This window comes from Equus asinus, chromosome 13 (genome assembly GCF_041296235.1).
Source record: "Equus asinus isolate D_3611 breed Donkey chromosome 13, EquAss-T2T_v2, whole genome shotgun sequence".
In the NCBI taxonomy this organism is placed as follows: domain Eukaryota; kingdom Metazoa; phylum Chordata; class Mammalia; order Perissodactyla; family Equidae; genus Equus; species Equus asinus.
The window spans coordinates 47,330,801-47,358,638 of record NC_091802.1 but is presented as its reverse complement, the minus strand read 5'-3'; the positions used below and the strand labels follow the sequence as shown (position 1 = coordinate 47,358,638).

At 37.5% G+C, this 27,838-nt stretch overlaps 1 protein-coding gene across 4 annotated transcripts in view; it reads right to left on the bottom strand.

Moving 5' to 3' along the window:
- CEP95 (centrosomal protein 95) overlaps positions 1 to 27,838 on the bottom strand; it is a 40,211-nt gene that overhangs the window by 5,640 nt on the left and 6,733 nt on the right. For 3 of the 4 annotated variants that reach the window (XM_014848000.3, XM_014847999.3, XM_044745629.2), the window contains exons 5-14: positions 25,813 to 25,918; positions 23,974 to 24,089; positions 20,805 to 20,936; positions 19,910 to 20,103; positions 18,249 to 18,361; positions 17,938 to 18,067; positions 17,181 to 17,334; positions 2,554 to 2,693; positions 1,660 to 1,749; positions 706 to 835 (exon numbers count right to left, since the gene is read on the bottom strand). In XM_014848000.3, the coding sequence (XP_014703486.3) occupies positions 706 to 835; positions 1,660 to 1,749; positions 2,554 to 2,693; positions 17,181 to 17,334; positions 17,938 to 18,067; positions 18,249 to 18,361; positions 19,910 to 20,103; positions 20,805 to 20,936; positions 23,974 to 24,089; positions 25,813 to 25,918 (1,305 nt within the window). The remainder of the gene's footprint in view (positions 1 to 705; positions 836 to 1,659; positions 1,750 to 2,553; positions 2,694 to 17,180; positions 17,335 to 17,937; positions 18,068 to 18,248; positions 18,362 to 19,909; positions 20,104 to 20,804; positions 20,937 to 23,973; positions 24,090 to 25,812; positions 25,919 to 27,838) is intronic. The other variant, XM_070482064.1, reaches the window with a different exon arrangement.

The following is a 27,838-nucleotide window of genomic DNA, read 5'->3' as shown; positions in this document are numbered from 1 at the left end:
AGTGATGTGGTTCTGCTCCTGAAAAGAACAATTCTAAAAGTACGTTATTACTTTTTGCATTCCTTCTTTGATCAGAGTAAATCAACTACTAGTAAGGAGAAAATAAGCTCAACAGTTCTGATTGATGACACGCTGGTCTGGTGAAGTCCATCCTAACTTCTCAGCAGACTCAGCGCCTGGGGTGGATGCTCTGTGTGTGGTCAAAGATTCCTCAGCCCTCCTGGGAGGCAAAGTCTCTGTCTGATGGGATGTAGTCAGAAACCAGCAGCCTTTGAAACTGCACCCTGGCATTTCACATGACCCTGTTTTCCTTATAACAGGACTCTAACACACACTGGCATCGATTATCAATACAACAGCAGGTGGACAGGCCATCTGCTTGCTTTGGAGCATCACTTTGGTTCTACCAACTTCCCAGAAACAAAGAAAAGGCAACCAGCATAAGTGAGCAGCAGAATGAAGCTAAGCTGGAGCAGCAGGTAGCAGCCCCAGCACTCCTTTGGTGCCAATATATATAGGCCTCCTGAAGGTATTATTTAAGAGTTTTATATCTCTTTATAGCAATCTAGCATATGGCAGTTATAAAAGAGGGAACGTTCTCCAGCTAACTGGTGGATGTTAGTTTTCAGTGCTGTGTCCTTGGAATGTAACACACACTTTCAAAGGATGCCAGTTTTCCATAAAGTACAATTTTGTGGTTCTTACTTGGAACTGCTTTATTTGGCTTTGGCAAGCCACCTTTTGGACTTGGAGTTGTGGTTTTTCGAGAGTAAATCTTCCAGGGCTGACTACGTTTTGGAGTTCCTTTATGAACAGCTTCTCTGTATACTTTTTCCTTAGAAGCAGATATAAAACAGAACAGAAATAAGAGAGAGGTCTAATCACTCTTTCATACAACATCTTAAGTATTACGTATTGACAAAAGAGCTAACTAATCCCCAGCCAAACCACCTTACGTCAGATTTCTAAAATCTGGTTAGTATTTATCTACTCTAAGTTAAAAGCAGCTTTTGGCTTCTGGTATCCCTTGGAATTTAAAAAAGCACTGAATATTTTTTGAGTTTCATAGTCACCACAGTCCCACACCCTAAATACAACTTACTAACAATGTTTTTATAGTACTTGCTTCTTTGACAACTTTTTCCAAATAGGTTAAACAATGTTTAGTTGTAACCGCACTGTACTTTACATCCTGTTTTGTTCATGAATATTTTAGCATAAGCAGTTTTCCTATGCTTTCATTTCATTTCTGTAACCATCCTTTTGAAAGGCAAGGAAAACTTATGCTTTGGGTTTCTTCCAACCAGGCCTAGAACTACAACTGAGATTTCCTATCTTCTCTTATTGCCCTTTAAAGTGTCAATCTAGACTATCTCTTAAACCCTTGGTGAACTGCTAAGCAACAGAACCTCTTAAAATTGATGGAAGTTTCGGGCAGAAAGGAAAAATGCTAATGTTCTTTGGTATCATGTCTTGTCACATTTTAGCAACTTGGCTACACTGTGAATAAGAGAAAATCCCACACATAAAATGAAATCCTGCCTTTTCCTAAGGAGCTAATGATTAAAGCCCTGTTGATTCTTTTTTCTTTTTAAAAAGATCATCTCTGCACTTTCCACTGATCTGATGGCATTTATTACAGTAGAGACTTTTACCCACTGTTTCCTCCTCATTATTTATTCCTAGAGGTCCAATATTCTCTTGAACTTTATTCCTTCTTAGTTCCCTTTCAAATGCTTCAGTTAGTGCCTAGAGGGAAAAAGGCCATACGATATTATAGTTATTAAAAAGATATACAAATGAAAATGAAGGAAAAAAAATTCACCCAAGATCCTGCCATTCCATTCACTTTTTTTTAAGTCCCTTTCAGGCTCTATATAATAAATATACATTATTTAACACATTTAATTGGGACATAAAGTGAAATTTTCTATACTGTATTTTTTTGTTTTCACAGTTTTTGTAATTATTTTGATGCTCCCTTGAGTAGAAGTTACATGCTGAGTTACATACTGAGTTGAAGTTACATGTTATTGTAAGACATCTGAATTCGTTTTCACTATCATCAAACATACTACAGGAAACAACTTAAGTGTTCTAAACTTAGGCTACATTTCAAAATCCCTGTTCCATAGCAGAAAAGTCTTCCCTGGGAATCATGTAATCAAAGTATCTCCTTGTTGAATCCTAACTACCTCCTCTCATTCCTGTCTTGGGCACTTTCATCCTATCTGTAACTCAAGTGGCCTATCACGTTTAATCCACCTCAGATTTTCTTCATCTCTGAAGCTCTCTCTGAAAATATCAACCCACAATGATGTATACTTTCTTAATCCACTGGTGTACTGGGCTATATCTGACAAGGTTAGTTTCCTTAGAGTATCATGAGTACAAGTTTTATGATCCCTAATGGGGGACACAGAAGCTAAGTCACATAATTTTCTATCATTGATTCAGCTCAAGAATATTAAATGAATTTTAAGCTTTTAATTAACAGCATGTTAATTACAGGCATTGCCTGCTGTCCAATGGTGATCAAGAGATGAGATGTACCTTTGCTTGGAATCGGCGGATATCTGTTTCCTTTGGCTTTCGCTGCTTTCTTCTCTCCATATGGAATGGTTTGTTTTTGTTAACGGGAGATGGCGAGAGTGAATGAGATCTGTAGGGTGGCTTTCTATGCATGGCAAGTCCTATAACATAGAAGAGACATATACCATTAGTTGCTGACAGCCAGAAGTGTTAAGTTGGGAAAAAAATAGCTGATTTTTACCAGATCCAAAGAGACTGACTGTGAATATGCTAAATGTACTCTCTCCTATAACTAATCTGTATTTTCATATTTAGTCATACCAAGTAAACAGACAAATGCACATAAATGTGTACTGTCTCAAGTAGGTACTTAGGTTCCATATTCATCTTTGGGTTGAAAATGGAGCAACATGTGGAATGTGTGAAGCACACAAAGGCCTATATTAAGTGCTCTCGGTAGTGGAGGGAGAAAGAAAATGTTAAACCGTCTGAGCCATGTGTCTGCTATCCCTTTACCTATCTAGGTCCTGAGGAGGTGGGATGTAAGCATACACACATACCTTATAAAGCAGCATGCTTATAAGCAAAACTTAATGTAGTTTAGCATTTTCTAAGCAATTCCAATTCTTCCCTATTTAGCAATCTAGCCTTCCTAATTCCACACTGCCCAAGAGAGCTGACAAATCACTTCTTTCCACAAACCTTTCTATGTTTCATTGTTTATAAGTTGTGCTTGGGCCTCTGCTAGTTGTGAAGAGGGGTACTTCATGCCTTTCTGGAAAAGCAGATAATTTAATATAGCTCTAAGGTCAAAGAAATTAGTTTGATAGCTTTCTAAATAAATTTTCCCAGAGAATTCAAATTTCCCTGAGCTTTTATTTTTCTTTTCACTCTCTTTTAATTCAAATCTTTCAAATTCATTTTAAACTCTAAGGTATTAAGAAAAGCTGACTTACACAATTTATTTTAAATGATGTTTTTATGCTATTTTACTATGTCCATAATGTACTGTTCTTTAGAAACTGAAGAATGAATTAAAATAACATTTTCCTGTAAAATGTGTTTTCAAAACAGGATACCATATGTATATGTATAGTAAGGGAAACATGTAGGTTACTGGTGAGGTTTCCTAGAGATTACCTGAGTCAAGCTCAAGGAAAGAGATGAAATAATCAAGAGGAGGGAAAAGTATTCTTGCAGTAAAAAAAACAAGTGAAAAAGTTAAGGAAGTTTCAGGGCCGGCCCTGTTGCAGAGTGGTTAAGTTGGTGCACTCTGCAGCAGCAGCCCGGGGTTTCGCCCATTTGGATCCTGGGTGCAGACCTAGCCCCACTCATCAGGCCATGCTGAGGCCGTCCCACAGAGCAGAGTTGGAAGAACCTACAACTAGAATATATACAACTATGTACTGAGGGGCTTTGGGGAGAAGGAAAAAAAAAAAAGACTGGCAACAGATGTTAGCTCAGGGCCATAAAAAAGAAACATTAAAGAAGTTTTGGTAGATAAAAGTAATGGAAAACACTCAGAATTTTAGGTGGTGGAAGATAGGATAATTATTTGAATTTGAACAAACAGTAGGAAGTATCTGCAAGGAAGTGGCAAACCAGAAACTGTCATGCATTGCTGATATGAGTATAAACTGGTACAATCACTTTGGAGGGGAATTTGGCAATCGTGAAAAAGCGTAAACCTCATGATTTACCACTTCTACAAGATGCAGATCCTAGAGAAACTTCTGCACAGGTTATAGATTGTTCACTGCAGAACTGTAGTTATGAATATGTCCTACAGTAAGGGAAATGGTGATATATATATATATACTCATACAAATGGGGTACATTGTATCAACTTATTACACAGTAGTTAAAAAGAATGAACTGGATTTATAAGTATTAACATAGATTTCCAAAACAACGTTAACAGAAAAAAGTTGCAGAATACACACAAAATCTACATAAATTTAAAAAAACGAGACAATAGCATATTTAGACAAGTAACATATAAGCTGTTACAGTATAAAAACAGGGATGAGTGTGTTCCAGTTCATGATGGCAATATAGAGGCTCCTGAACTCACCCCCTCTCGTGGAACACAATGAATCTACAGCTACATATGGAACACTTCCCACTGAAAGGAATCCAGACCCTAGCTGAGTGGCTCCTACACATCAGGTGTTAGGAAAAAGCCCATAGCAAAATGGGTCTTGGCACACCATAATCTACCAGAAGCAATTAAATAAAGGTGGCGGGGTAGACAAGCACAAAGGTTTGCTAGACAACCAAGAGGTAGGGATGGGCTGAACAAGATTCATCTCCTATGCAAGACTACTCCTTCAAGACTGGGAGAGGTGGCTGTTTTACCTAATGCACAGAAACCAACACAGAGTCAAGGAAAATGAGGAAACAAAGGAATGTGTTCCAAACAAAAGAACAAGATAGAACTCAAGGAACAGAGCTTAATGAAACAGAGATGAGGGATTTACCTGATAAAGAATTCAAAATGATGGTCATAAAGATGCTCAATGAGGTCAGGAGAACAATGCATGTACAAAGTGAGAATTTCAACAAACAGAAAGAAAATAGAAGAAAGTACCAAACAGAAATCACAGACCCAAAGAATAGAATAATTGAACTCAAAAATACAATAGAGGGGTTCAACAGCAGACTACATGAGGTGGAAGAACAGATCGGTGAACTCAAAGACAGGGCAGTGGAACTCATCCAAACAGAGGAGAAAAAAGAAAAAGAGTGAAGATAGGGGCTGGCCCAGAGGCCAAGTGGTTAAGTTCACACACTCTGCATTGGTGGCCCAGGGTTTTGGATCCTGGGCCTGCACCTGGCACCGCTCATCAAGCCGTGCTGAGGTGGCGTCCCACACAGCACAAGCAGAAGGACCTACAACTAGAACATACAACCATGTACTGGGGGCCTTGGGGAGAAGGAGGAGGAAAAAAAGAGAAGATTGGCAACAGATGTTAGCTGAGGTGCCAATCTTTAAAAAAAAAAAAACAGCAAGAGAGAAACAACTTGTTATGTACAAGGGAACCTCCATAAGATTATCAAGAGATTTTTCAGCAGAAACTTTGTGGGCCAGAAGGGTATGGCACAATATAGTCAAAGTGCTGAAAGAGAAAATGCCAGCCAATACCACCCTACCTGGCAAAGCTGTCCTTCAGAATGAAAGGAGATGTAAAGAGTTTTTCAGACAAGCAAAAGCTGAAGGAGTTCATCAATATTACAAAGGCCTTACAAGAAATTTTAAAGGGACTTCTTCAAGCTGAAAGGGTAGTAATTAGTAACAGCAAAACATATAAAAGTACAAATCTCTATGGTAAAAGTAAATATATAGTTAAATTCAGGCTATAATGTAATGGTGGTGGGTAAGTCACATATAAATCTAGTATGAAGGTAAAAAGACAAAAGTAGTGGAGTGATGTCAACATCATGGTGGAGTGAGCTCTTCCCTTAGTCTCATCCCCGCTAAGATACAATGAAAGGGAAACTCATAAACCAACAGAGGACATTCGTACAACATAATACATGTCTGAGAGATCCACACAGACATATGTCTGAAGGTGGGGGTGCTGGAGCCCTCAGGAGACAGTGGAAGGAGGTAAGTGGATCTCCTCTCACTCCCATGTGGCAGAAATCTGGGGCATGGGACCATGCACGGCAGCTGGCACGCAACTCTGAGAAGAGAAAGGGTAAAAGGCAGCCCTCTGGAGGAATACTTGTGCTCTTGGGGTTGCCTCCCAACATGTGGGAATGCTCCTCACCAAGGTGGCTAAGCTACTGTGGGGTCATCCACACCAAGCCGAGCAGCCCAGGTGGGCAGTGACTGCAGAGTGGGAGCACATGGGAGCATGCATGTGAAAGACAGCGCCCCTCCCCCCACACCTGGCACACCAGCTGGGCCAGTCAGCCAGAGCAGGGGATCTCCACCAGAGTACTTGCACCAACGTGTGTAAAGCAGCAGCAGCCAGTAGGCAAACGTAAATGGGCCCTGTTGGCACAGCTTTCAATGGACAGCAACATCTGCAAGAGGCTGCAGTGGGTTCAGAAAATACAGCTCCAGGGGCCGGCCCCAGGGCCGAGTGGTTAAGTTTGCGTGCTGTGCTTCGGCAGCCCAGGGTTTCACCAGTTCGAATCCTGGGCGCGGACATGGCACTGCTCATTAAGCCATGCTGAGGTGGCATCCCACATGCCACAACTAGAAGGACCCACAACTAAAAATACACAGCTATGTACTGGGGGGGCTTTGGGAGAAAAAGGAAAAATAAAATCTAAAGAAAAAACTTCCTAAACCTAGGGGAGGAGCTGGAATTACATGTAAATGAAGCTAATAGAACTCCTGATTACATCAATGTAAAAAGACCTTCTCCAAGGCATATATTAGTAAAACTGGCAAAAGTCTATGACAAAGAAAAAATATTAAGGGCAGCAAGGCAGAAGAAAGTAACTTACAAAGGAACCCCCCCTCAGGCTTTAAGCAGATTTCTCAGCAGAAATCTTACAGGCTAGGAAAGTGGAATGATATATTCAAAATTCTGGAACACAAAAACTGAAAGACAAAAGCAAAGACAAGAATATTCTACCCAGTGAAACTATCCTTCAGATACAATGGAGAAATAAAAACGTTTCCAGATAAACAAAAGCTGAGTGAGTTATCACAAGACCTTCCCTACAAGAAATGATCAAGGGGGCCGGCCTGGTGGCACAGTGGTTGAATTCACATGCTCTGCTTCAGCAACCAAGGGTTCACGAGTTCGGATCCCAGGCACAGACCTACACACCACTCATCAAGCCATGCTGTGGCAATGTCCCACATACAAAATAGAGGAAGATGGGACAGGAGTTAGCTCAGGGACAATGTTCCTCAAGCAAAAATAGTAGAGTTGGCAATAGAAGTAAGCTCAGGACCAATCTTCCTTGCCACAAAAAAAAACAAAAAAGAGGACAAAGACTCTCATACCTGAAAAAAAAAAGCTTTTACAAAGCCTTGAGGAGGCAGATTAACAGACAGATAAAATCAGAATAGCAGCTATCAGAACAGGTTAGCAAACAATTATAACATTAAAGACAAAGGGAAGGAAAGAATCAAAAATAACTATAATTACTTTATTTTAATCACAAACTCCCAAAACAAAACTGAATAAGTTGTTACGACAATAACTTAGACAGGGAAGGGCTGGAGCCTGCTTAGAAGAAGGAAATAAGAGGCTATAGAAAATGGACCATCTCATCTACAAGATCTTTTATACAAACCTCAGGTAACCACTAAACAAAAAAACACAACAGAGACAAAAATGATAAATAAAGAGAAAACTGAGACAATTATCAAAGGGAAACACCAAAGTGAACTGGCAGTCGGAAATACACAGGATGAGAAACAAGAGAAATACAGAACAACCAGAGAATGAATAATAAAACGGCAGTATTAAGCTCTCATATATTAATAACCACTCTAAATGTAAATGGATTGAATTCGCCAATCAAAAGACACAGAGTGGCTGGATGGACTAAAAGACAAGACTCAACAATATGCTACCTCCAGAAAACACAGCTCTAAAGACAAACATAGGCTCAGAGTCAATGGATGGAAGATGATACTCCAAGCTAATGGCAAACAAAAGAAAGCAGCTGTTGCCATACTTGTATTAGACAAAGTAGACTTCAAGAAAAAAAGGCAATGAGACACAAAGAGAGGCAGAATATAATGATAAAAGGAACACTCCACCAAGAGGACATGACCCTTATGAATATATATATGCACCTAACACAGGGGCACCAAAGTACATAAAGCAACTATCAACAGACCTAAAAAGAGAAATTAACAGCAACACAATAGTAGGGGAACTCAACACCCCACTTACATCAGTGGATAGACCATCCAGACAGAAAGTCAACAAGGAAATACAGGATTTAAACAAAAAACTAGACCAGATGGACTTAATAGACATATATAGAACACTCCATCCAAAAACAGCAGACTATACATTCTTCTCAAGTGCACATGGAACATTCTCAAAGACAGACCATATGCTGGGAAACAAGGCAAGCCTCAATAAGCTTAAGAAGACTGAAATCATCTCAAGCATCTTTTCCAACCATAATATTATGAAACTAGAAATCAACTACAAGAAAAGAAAGCTGGGAAAGTGACAAATATGTGGGGACTAAACAACATGCTACTGAACAACCAGTGGATCAATGAAGAAATTAAAGGTGAAATCAAATGGAGAGACAAATGAAAATGAAAATACATCATAGCAACTCATATGGGATGCAGCAAAAGCGGTCCTAAGAGGGAAATTCATAGCAATACAGGTCCACCTTAACAAACAAGAAAAATCTCAAATAAGTAATTTTAAAATACACCTAACAGAAGTAGGAGAGGGAGGGCAGTAATAAACATTAGAGCAGAAATAAATGAAATTGAAACAAAAAAAAAACAGTAGAAATAATCAATAAAACTGAGGTGGTTCTTTGAGAAGATAAAAAGAATTGACAAACCCTTAGCCAGACTCACTAAGAAAAAAAGAGAGAAGCCTCAAATAAATAAAATTAGAAATGAAAGGGGAGAAATTACAACAGATACCATAGAAATACAAAGGATTATAAAAGAGTACTATTAAAAAACTATATGCCAGCAAATTAGACAATCTATAAAAGAATGGATAAATTCTTTGACTCATAGAACCTCCCAAAACTGAATCAAGAAGAAAGAGAGAATCTGAATAGACCAATCACAAGTAAAGAGATTGAAACAGTAATGAAAAACCTCCCAAAAAATAAAAGTTCAGGACCAGATGGCTTCTCTGGAGAATTCTACCAAACATTCAAAGAAGATTTAATACCTATCCTTCTCAAACTAATCCAAAAAACTGATGAAGACAGGACACTTCCTAACTTATTCTATGAGGCCAACAGCACCCTGATCCCAAAGCCAGACAAGGACACACAAGGAAGGAAAGTTACAGGACAACATTGCTGATAAACATAGATGCAAAAATCCTCAACAAAATATTGGCAAACTAAATACAGCAATACATTAAAAGACTCACACACCATGATCAAGTGGGATTTATACCAGGGACACAGGGATGGTTCAACATCTGCAAATCAGTCAACATGATACACCACATTAACAAAATGAAGAATAAAACCCCACATGATCATCTCAATAGATGCAGAGAAAGCATTTGAGAAGATCCAACATCCATTTATGATAAAAACTCTCAATAAAATGGGTATAGAAGTAAAGTACCTCAACATAATAAAGGCTGTATATGACACAGCCATATCATACTCAATGGAGAAAAACTGAAAGCCATCCCTCTGAGAACAGGAACAAGACAAGGGTGCTCACTCTTGCCACTCTTATTCAACACAGTACTGGAGGTTTTGGCCAGAGCAATTAGGCAAGAAAAAGAAATAAAACATATCCAGATTGGCAAGGAAGAAGTGAAACTCTTGCTGTTTGCAGATGATATGGTTCTATATATAGAAAACACTAAAGAATCCATGGGAAAACTATTAGAAATAATCAACAACTACAGCAAAGTGACAATGTACAAAATCAACTTAGAAAAATCAGTTGCATTTCTATACTGTAATAACGAACTAACAGAAAGAGAACTCAAGAATACAATCCCATTTACAAGTGCAACAAAAAGAATAAAATATCTAGGAATAAATTTAACCAAGGAGGTGAAAGCCCTATCCAGGGAAAACTATTAGACAGTATTGAAAGAAACTGATAATGACATAAAGAAATGGAATGATATTTCATGCGCATGGATTGGAAGAATAAACACAGTTAAAATGTCCATACTACTTCGAGCAATCTACCGATTTAATGCAATCCCAATGACATTCTTCACGGAAATAGAACAAAGAATCCTCAAATTCATATGGGGTAATAAGAGACCCCAATAGCTCAAGCAACCCTAAGAAAAAAGAACAAAGTTGGAGGCATCACAATCCCTGACTTCAAAATGTACTACACAAAGCTACAGTAATCAAAACAGCATGGTACTGGTACAAAAACAGACACACAGATCAATGGAACAGAAGAGAAAGCCCCAAAATAAAACCACACATCTACAGACAGCTAGTCTTCGACAATGGAGCTGAGAACATACAATGGAGGAAGGAAAGTCTCTTCAACAACAAATAGTGTTGGGAAAATTGGACAGCCACATGCAAAAGAATGAAAGTAGACCATTATCTTTCACCATACACAAAAATTAACTCAAAATGGATTAAGACTTGAAGGTAAGACGTGAAACCATAAAACTCCCACAAGAAAATACAGGCAATACACTCTTTCACATCGGTCTTAGAAGGATCTTTTCAAATGCCACATCTACTCAGGAAAGGGAAACAAAAGAAAAAATAAACAGGTGGGACTTCATCAGACAAAAGAGCTTCTGTAAGACAAAGGAAACTAGGAACAAAATAAAAAGACAATACACCAAATGGGAGAAAATATTTGCAAATCATATATCCAATGAGGGGTTAATCTCCACAATATATAAGGAACACAAACAACTCAACAACAAAAAAACAAACAGCCCGATCAAAAAATGGGCACAGGATATGAACAGACATTTTTCCAAAGATATACAGATGGCCAATAGGCACATGAAAAGATGTTCAACATCACTAATCACTAGGGAAATGCAAATCAAAACTATAATGAGCTATTACCTTACACCCATTAAAATGGCTATAATTAACCAAGACAAAAAGCAAGAAATGTTGGAGAAGATGTGGAGCAAAGGGAACCCTCATACTCTGCTGGTGGGAATGCAAACTGGTACAGTCACTATGGAAAACAGTATGGAGATTTCTCAAAAAATTAAAAACAGAAATACCACATGACCCAGCTATCCTACTACTGGGTATTTCTCCAAAGAACTTGAAATCAACAATTCAAGGAGACTTATATGCCCCTATGTTCATTGTAGCATTATTCACAACAGCCAAGACATGGAAGCAACTCAAGTGCCCATCAACTGATGAATGGATAAAGAAGATATGCTGTATATATATGTAATGGAATACTACTCAGCCATAAGAAAAGACAAAATTGTCCCATTCACAACAACACGGATGGACCTTGAGAGTATTACATTAAGCAAAATAAGCCAGACACAGTAAGAAAAACACTGCATGATTTCACTCATATGTGGAAGATAAACAAAACACATGGACAAAGAGAACAGATTAGTGGTTACCAGAGGGGAAGTAGGTCAAGGGTGAGCATAAGGGGCAAAGGGGCACATATATATGGTGACTGACAAATAATAATGTACAACTGAAAGTTCATAATGTTATAAACTATTATGACCTCACACAAAAAAGACAAAAGTAGTAAAAATAACTATAACTACAATTATTAGTTAATGGATACACAAGATAGAAAGATGTAAAATGTGACATCAAAAACAAAATACAGGGGCAGAGTAAAAATGTAGAACTTTAGTTGGTGTTTAAACTCAAGTTGTTATCAGCTTAAAAGTGTCTGTTATAAATATAAGATGTATTATATAAGCCTACGGTAACCACAAAGAAAAAAATCTATGATATGCAAAAGATAAAGGGAAAGGAATCTAAGCATACCACTAGAGAAAATCACTGAAACACAAAAGAGAGCAAGAGGAGAAGAAGAAAGGAACAAAGGAATTACAACATAGTCAGAAAACAATAAAATGGCAACAGTAAGTCCATACGTATAAATAATTATTTTTTTATTCTTTTTTTGGGGAAAAGATGGGCACCTGAGCTAACATGTTACCAATCTTCTTTTTTTTCCCCTCTCTTTTTATCACCAAAGCCCCCCAGTACATAGTTGTATATTCTAGTTGCAGGTCCTTCTAGCTCTGCTATGTGGGATGCCACCTCTGCATGGTGTGATAAGCAGTGCTAAGATCTGTGCCCAGGATCCGCATCGGTGAAATCCTGGGCCACCGAAGCAGAGCACATGAACTTAACCACTTGGCCATGGGGCCAGCCCCTCAATAATTACTTTAAATGTAAATGGACTCAATTCTCCAATAAAAAGACACAGCATGGCTAAATGGATTTAAAAAAAAAAGGGACCACAAGGGCATTATGCTAAGTGAAGTCAGTCAGACACAGAAAGACACAATACTGAATTATCTCACTTCTATGTGGAATATAAAAAAAAGAAAGCCAGGGGCTGGCCCTGTGGCCGAGTGGTTAAGTTCACGCACTCTGCTTTGGTGGCCCAGGGTTTCGCTGGTTCGGATCCTGGGCACGGACATGGCACCACTCGTCAGGCCATGCTGAGGTGGTGTCCCACATGCCACAACTAGAAGGACCTGCAACTAAAAAAAAAAACATACAACTATGCACTGGGAGCATTTGGGAAGAAAAAATCAGAAAATAAAAAAAAAAGACTGGCAACAGTTCTTAGCTAAGGTGCCAATCTTAAAAAAGAAAGCCAAACTCAGAAAAAAAAGATCAGATTTGTGGTTAGCAGAGGCAGGGGATGAGGGATGGGGGAACTGGATGAAGGTGGTCAAATGGTACAAATTTCCAGTTATAAGGTAAGTACTGGGGATGTAATGTATAACATGATGAGTACAGTTAACACTGCTGGCGCAAGCCCTGATGGCCTACTGGTTAAAGTTTGGTGTGCTCTGTGTCAGGAGCCTGGGTTTGGTTTTGGGGACGGAACTACACCATTCATCTGTCAGTTGCCATGCTGTGGTGATGGCTCAAACAGAAGAACAAGAAGAACTTACAACTATACACAACTATGTACTGGGGCTTTGCAGGGGGAAAAGGAAGGAAAAAAAGGAGGAAGACTGGCAACAGATGTTAGCTTAGGGCAAATCTTCCCCTGCAAAAACAAAACAAACGAACAAAAACACTGCTGTATGGTACATCTGAAAGTTAAGAGTAGATCCTGAGCTCTCCTCACAAGGAAAAAGAATTTTTTTTCTTTTTTGTATCTGTATGAGATAACAGATGTTAACTAAACTTGGCAATCATTTCACAATACATGTAAGTCAAGTCATTATGCTGTACACCTTAAACTTATACAGTGCTGTATGCCAATTCTATCTCAATAAAACTGAAAAACAAAACAAAAAAAATAAGAAAGATCTTAAAAAACAACCTAACTTTACAGCTCAAGTAACTAGAAAAAGAAGAAACAAACGAGGCCAAAAGTTAGTAGAAGGATGGAAATAACAATGACCAGAGCAGAAATAAATGAAATAGAGACTAAAAACACAATAGAAAAGATCAATGAAACTAAGAGCTGGGTTTTTTTGAAAAGATAAGCAAAACAGACAAACCTTTAGCTAGACTTACCAAGAAAAAAAAAGAGGATTCAAATAAAATTAGAAATGAAAGAAGAGACATTACAACTGATAGCATGGAAACACAAGGGATCATAAGAAACTACTAGGAACAACTCTACACCAACAAATTGGACAACCTAGAAGAAATGGATAAATTTCTAGAAACATACTACCTACCAAAACTGAATTATGAATAAATAGAAAATATGAACAGACCAATTACAAGTAAGGAGATTAAATCAGTAATCAAATACCTCCCAGCAAACAAAAGTCCAGGATGAGATGGCTTCACTGGTGAATTCTACCAAACATTTAAAGAAGAATTAATACCAATCCCTTCTCAAGCTCTTCCAAAAAGTAGAAGAGGAGGGAACACATCCAAATTCATTTTATAAGGCCAGCATTACCCTGATACCAAAACCAGACAAGATACCACAAGAACATTAAAAGCCAATATCCCTGATGAACATAGATGCACAAATCCTCAACAAAATATTAGCAAATGAATTCAACAGTACATTAAAATGATCATACAGCATGATCCAGTGGGATTTATTCCAGGGAGGCAAGGATGGTGCAACACCCACAAATCAATGTGATACACCACATTAACAAAACAAAGGACAAAAATCATGAGATTATCTCAATAGATGCAGAAAAAGCATCTGAAAAATTCAACATCCAGTCATGATAAAAACTCCCAACAAACTGAGTATAAAGGAAATGTACCTCAACATAATAAAGACCATATATGACAAGCCCACAGCTAATTTTATACTCAACAGTGAAAAGCTGAAATTGGTTCCTCTAAGATCAGGCGCAAGACAAAGGCACCTGCTCTTGCCACTTTTATTCAACACAGTACTGGAAGCCCCAGACAGTGTAATTAGGTAAGAAAAAGAAATAAAAGGCATCCAAATTGGAAAGGAAATAGTAAAACTCTCTATTTGCAGATGATGTGATATTCTATGTAGAACACCCTAAAGACGCCACCAAAAAACTATTGGAACTAACAAACGAATTCAGTAAAGTTGTAAGATACAAAGTCAATATATAAAAATCAGTTGTGTTTCTATACACTAATAACGATCTATCAGAAAGAGAAACTAAGAAAACAATTCCATTTACAACTGCTTCAAAAAGAATGATATATCTAAGAATACATTTAACCAAGGAGGTGAAAGACCTGTATACTGAAAGCTTTAAGATATTGAAAGAAATTGAAGATGACACAAATAAATGGAAAGATATTCTGTGCTCATGGAATAAAAGAACTGATATTGCTAAAATATCCATGCTACCCAAAGCAATCTACAAACTCAATGCAATCCTTATCAAAATCCCAACAGTATTTTTCACAGAAATAGAATAAACAATTGTAAAATTCTTATGAAACCACAAAATACTCCAAACAGTCAAAACAATCTGGAGTGAAAGAAGAACAAAGCTGGGAAGGGATCACACTTCCTGATTTCAAACTCTTATTACAAAGCTACAGTAATCAGAACAGTATGGTACTGGCATAAAAACAGACACATAGACCAATGGAACAGAACAGAGCCCAAAAATAAACCCACACATATATGGCCAATTAATTTAGAACAAAGGAGCCAGGAATATACAATGGGGAAAGACCAGTCTCTTCAGCAAATGGTTTTGAGAAAACTGGACCACTATCTTGCACCATTCACAAAATAAACTCAAAATTGATTAAAGACTTTAATGTTAAGACCTGAAACCATAAAACTCCTAGAAGAAAAAGATAAGGGGTAAGCTCGCTGACATCAGTCTTGACAATATTTTGGGTCTGACACCAACAGCAAAAGTAAATAAGTGGGACTATATCAAACTAATAAGCTTTTGCACAGCAAAGGAAACCATCAACAAAATAAAGAGGCAACCAACCAAATGAGAGAAAATATTTGCAAAGCAGATATCTACGCAGTTAATATCCAAAATATATAAAGAACTCATACAAGCAATAGCAAAAAAATAATTCGATTAAAAAATGCGCAGAGGAACTGAACAGACATTTTTCTAAAGAAGACATACAAAGGGTCAACAGGTACACAAAAAGGTGCTTAACATCACTAATCATCAGGGAAATGCAAATCAAAACCACAATTAGACATCAACTCACACCTGTCAGAATGGTTATTATCAAAAAGACGAGATAACAAACGTTGGAGAGGATGTAGAGAAAAGGGAACCTTTGTGCACTTTTGGTGGGAATGTAAATTGATGCAGTCACTATGGAAACCAGTATGGAGGTTCCTCAAAAAATTAAAAAGAGAACTACCATATGACCCAGCAATTCCACTTCTGGATATATATCCAGAAGAGAAATGAAATTACTACCTCAAAAAGATATCTGCACTGCCATTCTCACCACAGCATTATTTACAATAGCCAAGATACAGAAACAATCCGTGTCCATCAATGGGTGAATAGATAAGGAAAATGTAGTGTATATATACACAATGGAATATTATTCAGCCATAAAAAAAGAAGGGAATCCTGCCATTTGTGACAACATGGATGGGCATTATGCTAAGTAAAATAAGTCAGACAGAGAAAGACAAATACTGTATGATCTCACTTACATGTAGAATCTAAAAAAACAAACTCATAAATACAGAGAACAGACTGGTGGTTGCCAGAGGTGGAAGGGGGCGGGGTAAAAGGTGGGTGAAATGTATGAAGGTGGTTGAAACGTACAAGCTATACGTTGTATCCTATACAACTTATAAGACAAATAAGTTCTAGGGATCTAATGTACAGCATGGTGACTACAGTTAGCAACTTTCAGATATGCAATACAGTATTGTTGAGATTAGATCTTAAAAGTTATCATCACAAGAAAAAAATTTATAATAACTATGTGAAGTGATAGATATTAACTAAACTTGTGGTAATCATTTTGCAATATGTACATATATCAAATCATTATACTGTACACCTTAAACGAATACAATGTTCTATGTTAATTATATCTCAATAAAACTGGAAAAAAGTAGCAGGGATAAGAAAAAAAACTTTGAGAGTAGTTTCTTTGAGGGAGGGAAAAACAATGGACTGTGGGGAGGACAGAGGGGATTTCAACTCTTATTTCTCAAACCCAAGAGGTGTAAAGCAAATGTAACTTAACATCTATCACTTCTAGATGGTGAAGATACAGGTATTTGTTACTATTTTTGATCCTTTTATATATTTTGAAATACTGAAAACGAGAAAGCCAGACACTATAAACAGACGGAAGTGCCTAAGTGGTTCCCTGAGATGTCCTCATCGTGGCCTCTCTGGGATAAGTACCTGGCCTTCGCTTCTTCGGCCCACACTCCATAATGCTGTCACTGTGCTGAGACAGTGTCTCATCATTTCCACTCTCCACCTCTTCATTTCCAATATTCTCTTCTTCATAGTCAGTCTTTTCTTTAATTCGATCACCCAGGGCACTTTTTAACATCTGTCAAGAAAATTTTTTTCCACATCTTTCATTGATTTCAGCAGAATGCAAGTTGGAAGGAGTAGACAGATAGAACCTTTAAAAAGCTTCCTCTGATAATTAGGCACTAAGTTTCCAGATGCTTATGCATGTTTAGTTTCTAAAGGGTGTATATCAGTGCTCTGGACTATTCAGTTTCAATAAACTTTAGAGTAAGTCACATAGGAATTTAATACATTTATTCAATGACACCCCCAAACTGTAATATTGTATTTTGTGAGAATCAGAGGTCCATCTAATTTTATACCAAATCTATCTTTAGTAACAAAGAGAAACTATATAGATGTATCTAAAGATAAATGGTTTAATGTAATCATTTATGCTAAATGATTTAGTTTTCATCAGAATTCAATAAAAACTTGGATAAATCTGTACCAAATTTGTTCATATCATTAAAGGCTAGGAGATCATTTCTGACCCTATGTCCTACCTGCTTGACTTATGGAATATTTTCACAGTAATTAAGACACAACTAGTTTTCCAGTACCTTAGCTTTCAACTGGAGGATCACTTAAATGCTCACCTATGACGGTAACCTCAATTTAAATAAAAAACGAGACTTGCCCAATCTAGTTCAGATAGCCGCTGAGACAGTTTCTCTGAGACAGCATGTAATTCTTGTTCTGTTAACCTCTTTCCTGGCCTCTGGGAGAAAGGTGAATCCCAGGAGGAGCCTGCAGCTCTGTTTTCAGATCTGTAATATAAGTGACCATTTAAGCAGCCAAGAGTGCATTACTTAGTTCAAAATAACTGTAATATGTGCTTTAACAAATATTTCATACTCGTCTTCACAGCTAAGTTTGGAGAGTATACCCCTTACTCTTCAACTCCCTTTGCAAACAGACTGCAAACGTTGAAGCATGCAGCAACATTACCTTTTTCCTTTGGGAAGCTTCCTTGTCCTAGGGCCTTGGACCTGAGCTGGACACATTTCCTGTTTGCTATCTTTAGGCAACTTGGAAGTTAAGAAAATTCTACTATCTGGTTCCTATTAAAAACAGAAGAGAGTTGATTTGAAAAACTACAAAGGAGACACGTAAAAATAAGAACATTTCGGGTGTGAGAGGAATAGAGGGCCTGTGGCACAAAACTAGGTTCCTTTATTCTCTCTCTCTTGCTTTTTTAAAAACACATTTGTCAAAACACTCTATTAATCCCCAATGCCAAAGAAATGAAACAATGTCTATAAACTTGTACTTGGAGAAAAAAAAAAATGTGCCTTACGATGCCATTCAAATATAAAGGCAGGTGAGATATTCTCAAATAGAAAAATTCAGAGGTTATGACTACACTTGGACATTGAAAAAATGATATCATAACTGAAAAGTATTAAAGTCACTATCTTTCATATCAAGAAGTCAATAGAAACTCCAAAATTGAAACAGTTAAAGAGAAAACCTCCCAAAATATGAGTAAAAACTCAACATTGTTAATAATTTAATTCTTAACCTTAGAGGGAATCTTATAGAAAATATTTCTTGAGGTGAAGAAACACTTGATGCTTAAGAATCTCTTCAATTTCACTTCAGTATCTTTTTTTCCTACTAAACTGAAATTAAATTTAATACTTTTTAGTAAATAACTATAATATAATCACATTTTTAAAAACTTTTTTATTGAAGTTCAAGTGTCCTGCTCAAGAATTATTTCAAAAGGAACATTCCCACTTAACTGCCATTCAGGTCAAGAAACAAAACATCACCAGCAACTCAGAAGCCCTTTCAACATCTCCCACTAAGCTTCCTCCAAATTAACCATTATCTTATGAACCCTTTTCTCTCTCTTTTTCTCCATGCACACTCCTATCTGAATAGATGCACAGAATGATAGTCACCGAATGCTAATGATGCTTACATCATCTTTGTACTTTCTCTGCATTGTTTGAATTTTCAATAATGAGAATGTATCATTGTTTATAAATGAACCCTTTGAACACACCTGCCTGTTCTTGTTTCTAGGAAGATAGGGACAGGACGACTGTATAAAAAGGGATTTTTTCCAAAGAAAGAAGTGGAAGAAAATAGGCCAATATATTAATAGTAGTTGATGCTGGATAATAGGAATATGGATGAAAGGTTATTTTTCACACTTTCTTATATTTTTAAAATTTTAAATTATTTCATTAGGGATATAAAATATGGCTTCTGATGCTAGAATGCCTGAATTCAAATCCTGACCACAACTGCTGTGTGACCTCAGACAAGATACTTAACCTTTGCATATCAGCTTCCCCATGGGAAATACAAATAGTACCTACTCCAGAGCTGTTGTGATGAGTAAATTATTCAATACCTGTCAAGTACCTAGAACTATGCCTGGCACAAAATAAACACTCAATATGTGTTGGCTCTTACTCCCTTTTCATACATTCATCCTGTCCCTATCTTCCTAGAGTAAGAACATGCAGGTGTATGCAGAGGTAAATTTTAAGTAGTACAGTGCTCTGATTAGTGCAGTGTCCTTGTCTACTATTCTAGCAGAGACCTCTTTAAATCTATAGACTTCTATTCAATTGACAGCAAGCTTTTCCACCTACCACAGAAAATGCCATGCCCTCTCCAGTAGAATTCATGGCAGGGGAGCAGTGACTTGAACGCAAGTATTCTTTTCCTATGGGGCAAGGTGCTCGAGGTTCTGTAGGGTGGTAGGGTGGATGTAAAGGAATAGCTGATTGGATAGGCTCGCCTAGCTTCCTAGCACTTGCAATCATATCCACAGAAGCAATTTCCGCTAGTTGGACAAATTAAAGTCAGCATTAAGATGAAACTCTAAGAAAAAAATCATTTTACATATACATAGCAATATAAATATGTTCATACACACTACTTAGAAATATTATTTTAAAAAAAGCACACAGAAAAACAATTAAATCAGGGACTCATCCTCAGCAAACTAGTGGGGATCTAATTAAATCAGGAAGAACATAATTTTAATTTTATCATAAAAATGTTCCGTGAAAAGTTATTTAAAAATAATAAAAAATGACTAAAAACCTAAATGGCTATATAAGTTATAGTTCATCCACGTTATAAAGCTAGTTACCCATTAACAATGATTTTATATAATATTAACCATATGAAAATCCCAGAGATGATAATTTTCAAATTACTATATTTTGTCATTCACTAATAATGTGAAGACCACCAACCGACAGACTAAGGTATCAGAGACTTTTATTTTCCTAAAGTCTTTGAGAGGAGAGGACTTACATAATAAAATAGTGAATGCAAAGCATGTGACCAAAGACCATCTTTAGAAGAAATCAGAGCTCATCATTAATAGCAAACGTTTACAAATAAGATCACATGAAACTGAAAAGAATTACATAAAGTGTAGAGCAACAAAAGTAAAAAGGCAATTGTCCCAGGAACCAACTACTGTCTCCAACTCATAGCAATAGTCTCAAGAACTAATAACACATTACTACTCACTGTCTTCAACAAAGGATGTCCTACTCTTGGACAAAAAACTAGATGAGGGAGGGTTCAACACTTCCTCGTGTGATTTAGAACATGGTACAGTTGAGGCTTTTTTAGAATGCATTTCATTAGGACCTTGGGTACCTAGAAAAGAAAATATTAAAGGTAAAATTTTTTTATTGCTGAATGTTATACTAGAAGCCAAGAGTTTCATATCCAGAGGATAAAAATCTCAGGAATGACATAATCATAGAACTATGTCGGTCTGATTGCTCAAAAGACCAATTACTTTAATAAGTATCAGATAGCAAGATGTAGTTCTGTAGCCCAGAAGCATTTATACAACTTAAAGGAAAGTATTACACAATGTTTTATTACTTTAGAAAAACAGGGCCAGCCCAGTGGTGCAGCAGTTAGGTTTGCACGTTCCGCTTCAGCTGCCCAGGGTTCGCCGGTTCAGATCCCGGGTGCAGACATGGCACTGCTTGGTACGCCATGCTGTGGTAGGCATCCCACATATAAAGTAGAGGAAGATGGGCAGGATGTTAGCTCAGGGCCAGTCTTCCTCAGCAAAAAGAGGAGGATTGGCAGTAGTCAGCTCAGGGCTAATCTTCCTCAACAAAAAAAGAAAAGAAAAACAGGTGCCAGAGTTTAGAAACACTGACTGTTATACAGGTATATCTCTGAGCTAGGGATGTTGGCTGGATGTTGATACAAAGATTTATAGTCAAACAAATTGTTTTATTTGTCTAATGTTTGTATGCTTAATATTTGAACCAGCTTTATGATGTTATTACATAGAAAGCTATATTAAAATACTTTTTTGTGCTCTCCTTTTCCACAATCCAGTGCAATATGGTCATTTGCACATCAAAATGTTTTAAACATGCAAATCTCTCTCCATAACTTCGTATTTCACATAAATACCATCTCCCTAAGATCTAATGTTCAAAATTCATAACTTGTTCCACCTGATACTGATACCTGATATTGAATTTGTCATCAGTTTGACCCCAAGCTAATTCATTTTCACCTGGGTCCATTTTTCTCTTGGGTTTCTTGAATGACCATCTCATGCTTTCTTTTTGATGGAATTTCTCCTAAAATCTTGTGCTTGGTTAACATCTGGAACTTTTACTTTGTCGGACTGAAAGTCACACACTCAAACATCTCTCTACAATCTTTAGATTGTTTTAGGACGTACTGTTTTATTCTTGCAAAGACCCTGAACTTCTCTAAGCATTAACAATATTTCAATTATATAAGGATCTACATAATAAATGCATAACATTTACAAAAAAAAATAAGTGAAGGTGGTCAAAAGGTACAAACTTCCAGTTATAAAATAAATGTCATAGGAATGTATAGTATGATGACTACAGTTAATAATACTGTACTGTATATTTGAAAGCTGCTAAGTTAGTAGATCTTAAAAGTTCTCATCACAAGAAAAAAAACGTTAACTATGTGTGGTGACGCTATGGTGATCATTTTGCAATATATACAAATACAGAATCATTAGGTTGTACACCTGAAACTAATATAATGTTATATGTCAATTATATCTCAAAAAAAAGATTTACAGTTCAGGAATTGAACACTAAATTACATGCCTATGAATGTGTATGATGACAGTTATCTGATGACTTAAATCCAAATATAAAAGGAAGTTACTATAAGCCCTTTATGACATCAAACCTTAGCCTGGCTTTTTTCTCAATCTTTTTTCCTTTGCCTTAATGCATTACAATCTGAATAGGTAAAATCTGAAAACAAGTAATTCACTTTTTACAGATGCAACCTTTCCACATGGCACTTGGTATAAGAGAACACCATTTCTAAAATCACCACCCCTTCTATCTTCTGTCAATCCATCTGACTCTCTTCCTTCAAGAAACACTCTTGTATTACCTACACTTGACCCTGGTCATTCCATTACTTTGCCCATCCAGTGGCAAGTACATGTCTTTGGTCTACTGTCTAACCTTCCAGACTTAGGTTCTTTGAACATAATTCCTTGGAATGCAGTGACTATTCCTTGGAATCAGAGCATTAATGCTGAAACACATTTCAGAGTTGGTTTAGTCAAATTCTCTAAATTCACACTTGAAGAAACTAGAGCTCAGAGAAGATAAAGGCCTTGTCCAAAGTTACACAGCCAGTGGCAGAGTCTGGATGAGAATGCAGGCCACCTGATTCCCAATTTAATATACCTAATTCCACTCTGGTATTCCTGTTCTTCCACTCAAAAAGAAAAAATTCTCATTGTGGGCCTAGTGTTTTCCTAAGTTTTGGAATACAAAGCGGAGTATGGATAATTTTACTATATATTTTGCTTGTCTTATTTATTGGCTCCTTCCACAAATAGAATGTAAGCTCTGTGAAGGAAGGGATTTGTACCTGTTTTGTTTACCACTATTCTCACCACTGCCTAGCACAGGGAAAACACTAGATAAGTATTTGCTGAAAGAGTATTATTGGCTACTGTCCCTGGAGCTCAGTTTCAATAATAGACAAAGTTTCTATGCAATGTGAGAATGGTGTCACTGAAATAAGGTGAGAAGGCCACCCTGCAGGAACAAAGAGCCTCAGAGTCTGACACGGGGGCAGCTAGGGTTTGTAGAGTGAGTGTGCCAGAGAGAGAAAGGAAGGAGAAGCATCTCAGCAGAAGAAACAATATGATGCCAGAGAAGGGCATGGCAACCAAGGTGGGTAGGACAGCAGCGGGATGGTTGGAGGAAGGCAAGGTGGGAGGCTCAAAATGGGCCTGATATTCACGTTTACTGTGTATAAACAGTAGACTTGGAAATGTAGCCTGAAGCCTGGGAGAAAAATTGCCACTGGATGTACAGACTTGTTGGTTGAAACCACGAAACACGTGGGTCACCCAGTTAAGGAAACTACACTTAAGGGATATTCGGAGTGTGACTAGACTGTTAACTCTACACAAGTCCCACATAATACATAACCAACTTGCATCCACCCATTTGACTTGCATGCACTCCCACTTGACTGATTTCCGGTAACTGTTCATATTTAGCGGGTAATGGTGGTACTCTGAAACCTCGCTTCTGATGTCCGGTTAGGGCTCTATTCTCAACTTTAAACACTCCTAGGTATAACTATTTACATTTTAATAGTTGTGTTGAATAACAATAACTGATATTTAAAGTTTACTCACCATTACTCCTTAGAGAAAAGGTGTGTGCTGTGTCTCCGAGTCTAATTATTTCACCAGTGGATTCTGCTTCATCTCCATCCCAAGAGGGACCCAACACCTCAGACGACAAGGAGCACCTGAAAGAGTTCCCTCATTTACTCAGGGCCCGGCCTGACCACAAAGGGCCCTTCCCATGAACATCCCAAGAGCTGCTTCAAGCAGCCTGCCTGTGGATGTTTACATTGCTCATTGCTATGCACAGAAAAAGGAAAAGACATTCCCCTCTGCTGCTTATCACTTCTTGCTGCTTATCTGTTTTGACTGACATATGTACGGTGGAAACAGCTGTGTATAAAGTGTCAAGGATTAAATGTATAGAAGAACACACACAGAAAACAATAAAACTACTTACTCTAGGGGTGTGGGAATAGAGGGCAAGATGGGTAAGGCATTAATTTTACATTAAATATCCTTGTATTGTTTCACTTTTGCACTTTTGTTATCTTTTTAAAAACCTAATAATGAAAAGTCAAGTCAAGAAATTCATTTTATGAGCCAGCCCTGATGGCGTAGCTGTTAAAGTATGGCATGCTCCGCTTCGGTAGCCTGGGTTTGGTTGCCAGGCGCAGAACCACACCACTTGTCTATCAGTAGCCACTGTGGCACCGGCTCACTTAGAAGAACCAAAAGAACTTACAACTATACACGACTATGTACTAGGACTTTGCTGGGGGAAAAAAGAAGAAAAAAGAGGAAGATTGGCAACAGATGTTAGCTTAGGGCAAATCTTCCCCTGCAAAAAAACCAAAAACAAAAAAATAATAGCTAAAAAAAAAAAGAAATTCATCTTATGATAGTCTCCTTTAAGATACGTTTTCCACAATGTACTATACCTAGACAAGAAGGCACTGCTGTGCTTTTCAAACCAAACTCCATAAAAAAACCTGAGAATCAAATCTTTAGAAGAAAGTCATAACATCACATTCAATCTCTAGTTAGCAGAAGTACAATCAAACCTATAATGACATCATATTTTGTCTAGGAAAACTCTGATCTTGGTCATTAATATTGGTTCATGAGGGTGCAGTAACTCAGCACTTTTATACTGTTGGTGGGTGTATAAACAGTCACGGCCTTTTTGGAAAGCAATTTGGCAACTTTCAATAGCCTTATAACATTCATACTCTTTGATTTTGAATGTAGCTTAGAGATATGAGGGAGGGGGAGAAAGAATAAACAAAGGTATGTATCACTTTTTTTAAAAAATAGTACAAAAAAGAGAGGAACCACTACCTCTACTTTACAGGAATGGTTTAGTAAATTATGATGCACCCATATGAATGGTACGTTACACAGTGATTAAAAATTACTATAAAAAGTTTAAGAACTTGGGAAAAGACAATGTGTTAAATTTTAATATGCAGGAAACAAAATTATATAGATAATATAACTAAATCCAAATGAGAAAAAACATAGTAAAAAAGACTAAAGTACAACAAAATGTTAACAAGCAGTTATTTAGTTCTGAATGGCAGATTTCATCTTTTTTTTCCTACTTCTTTTTTATTTCTCTGTACTTTCCAAGTTTTCTGCAAGGAACGTAAACTACTTTAATGATCAAGGGAAATATTAAAAAATAAGTAGGTGGTTAATGCTGAGAATTAAGTGTTATATATAGTTCAAAGTTCTTGAAACTCCTCTAAGAGGTTCAAAATATGTTAAGTTGGTTAAATTTTCACATTAGCTTGGGGTTTTCTTTGGGGTTTTGCTGCCATTCTGGTATATTGTGTGCAATTTTAATTCTTAGTAGAAAGAAAAGCATAACTCGTTTTGATTAAATTCACCGACACTGAGTGCTACCTCCCGAAAGAAACTCTTTTCCATGATGATTTGGATTCTTTAGTACTTTCTGGCTCTTCCAAAGGTTCTCCTCGATGGGATTCTTTAAAACATTGTCCTGTTTCATCTGTTTAGAATAGATAAAAACAACAACAACAAAACCCCAACTTAATACTACTATTTCTTTTTTTGGGGGGGGTTCAGAATGTGTCATTTAAAACCAGCCCCTTGCCATGACTGGCTAGGACATCAGCATCTCCTCCCAGCTAGGCCGTGTCCCCCGTCACTTTGCAGGCAGGTCAGCCTCTGAGACAGCTGGGGGCCACTGGCTGTGGGCTCTGAGTGCTGCCCCTGCCCCGGCAAAGCCTTAGGCAGCTCGGTGCTCTCTCCACCTCCCAGAAGAGACCAACAGTTAATACTACTATTTCTATACAGGGGGATGGTAGAGGTAAGGACTGTGAGACACCCTCAACCCCTCGTGGTAAACTGGATTCTTGTGAATGTGAAACTAGAAAGAACCAAATCACCACCTGTAATAAGCATGTTTTACTTGGGTAGTAAAGAAACAACACAAGTGTTGCTTTAAAAGTAGGGTCTACAGTTGTATCAGCAATGTTTTATTTTTTAATAAAGGTGGTAAGTTCATTTGTTATTCTTTATACCTCTCTATCTGTAAGGAACGTCTGAAGCAAGATGACTAGGGTGTGGCTTCAGAAAAATATGACTGTGTCAGCCTACCTCAAGCTCCAAGACAATCACGCCCTAGCCTAATTAAGAGTTAGACCACATCGAGGCTTGGATGAAATTTTCCTTAGGACTATCAACCTTTCCCTACCCTAACATACCTGAGGAATACACTTTCACCAATGGCAGTAACCGCCTAGGAGAGTGATTTCAGGAGGTAGTAGGTGAAACCTCCTATGATTCCGATCTATACCTCTAGATATTCCAATCCCCATTTCTAGAGATTCCCTGTTCGAACATCCAGTCATGTTTTTCTATTTCTGTATTCAGCAAGCAATATTTTAATAACATCAGTTAACATTCACTGTGCATTTACTCTGAGCTGGGCTTGTTGCTAAACTATTTATGCATGTCTACTTAATCTTCACCACGGCCATGAAAGACTTTCAGATGACAAACCTGAGGCTCAGAGAGCTTCAGTCACAGAGTGAGGGGCAGAACTTAGCATTGAGCCCATGGTCTGCCTTCAAGTCCCTTGCTTTTCAGTGGTAAATGATAATGCTAGCTCAGGTATCAGCAAGAAGCTGGTCTGTACACCTGACGTGACTAGAGATGATAAAGATTTATTTCTTATTATTAATTGACATTTGAAAAATCTGATCAGCTCTAGGTAATAGCGCCATATAAACTTGGACCTGCAAAGGTGAGAATCAGACTTTAGAAAACACTGCCCAACTAAAGTGCCACCACATACAGGAGGCCCCATCTGAACATCTCCCTCCTAGCAGCACTAAGCTCACCACATGCTACTGACCTCCCCTGGGAAGATCCCCCGCTCAGCATTTCACTATTAGCGGACTCATACATAAGTATGTCTCAGTTCTGTCTTCCTTTCTCCATCCTCACTGCCGTATGCGCAGCCAGACCACTATCATCCCTCCCCTACCTGCAATCCAGCACTACATTGTAAAAACTGCTGCTGTCATTATAACACTTCAAATTAATCAATCTCTCTAGTTAAAAGTAGTTTTCTACCTCTTAATCTTGCTGCTAAAATGACTAAAAAGCCACAGAGTATCAAAATACCTACTGGCAGCCTTGAATCAGGTGAGTCTCACAAGTCATTCACTCTCCCCTAATTCTCCTATAATGTTCTTACTGTATATCCATTCTTAAACAGGTCATATATTATTCCAACCATGACATACAGCATTATTTACTTAACTAATCTGATATTGTTAAGACATATAGGTTTTTTTTTTGCAATGATAAATAACATTACAATGAAGACTTTCAAGTGCTTAACTTTCTTTTGTATTATTTCCCTAGAAATGAGATTTATTGAGCCAAAGTTTATAAATAG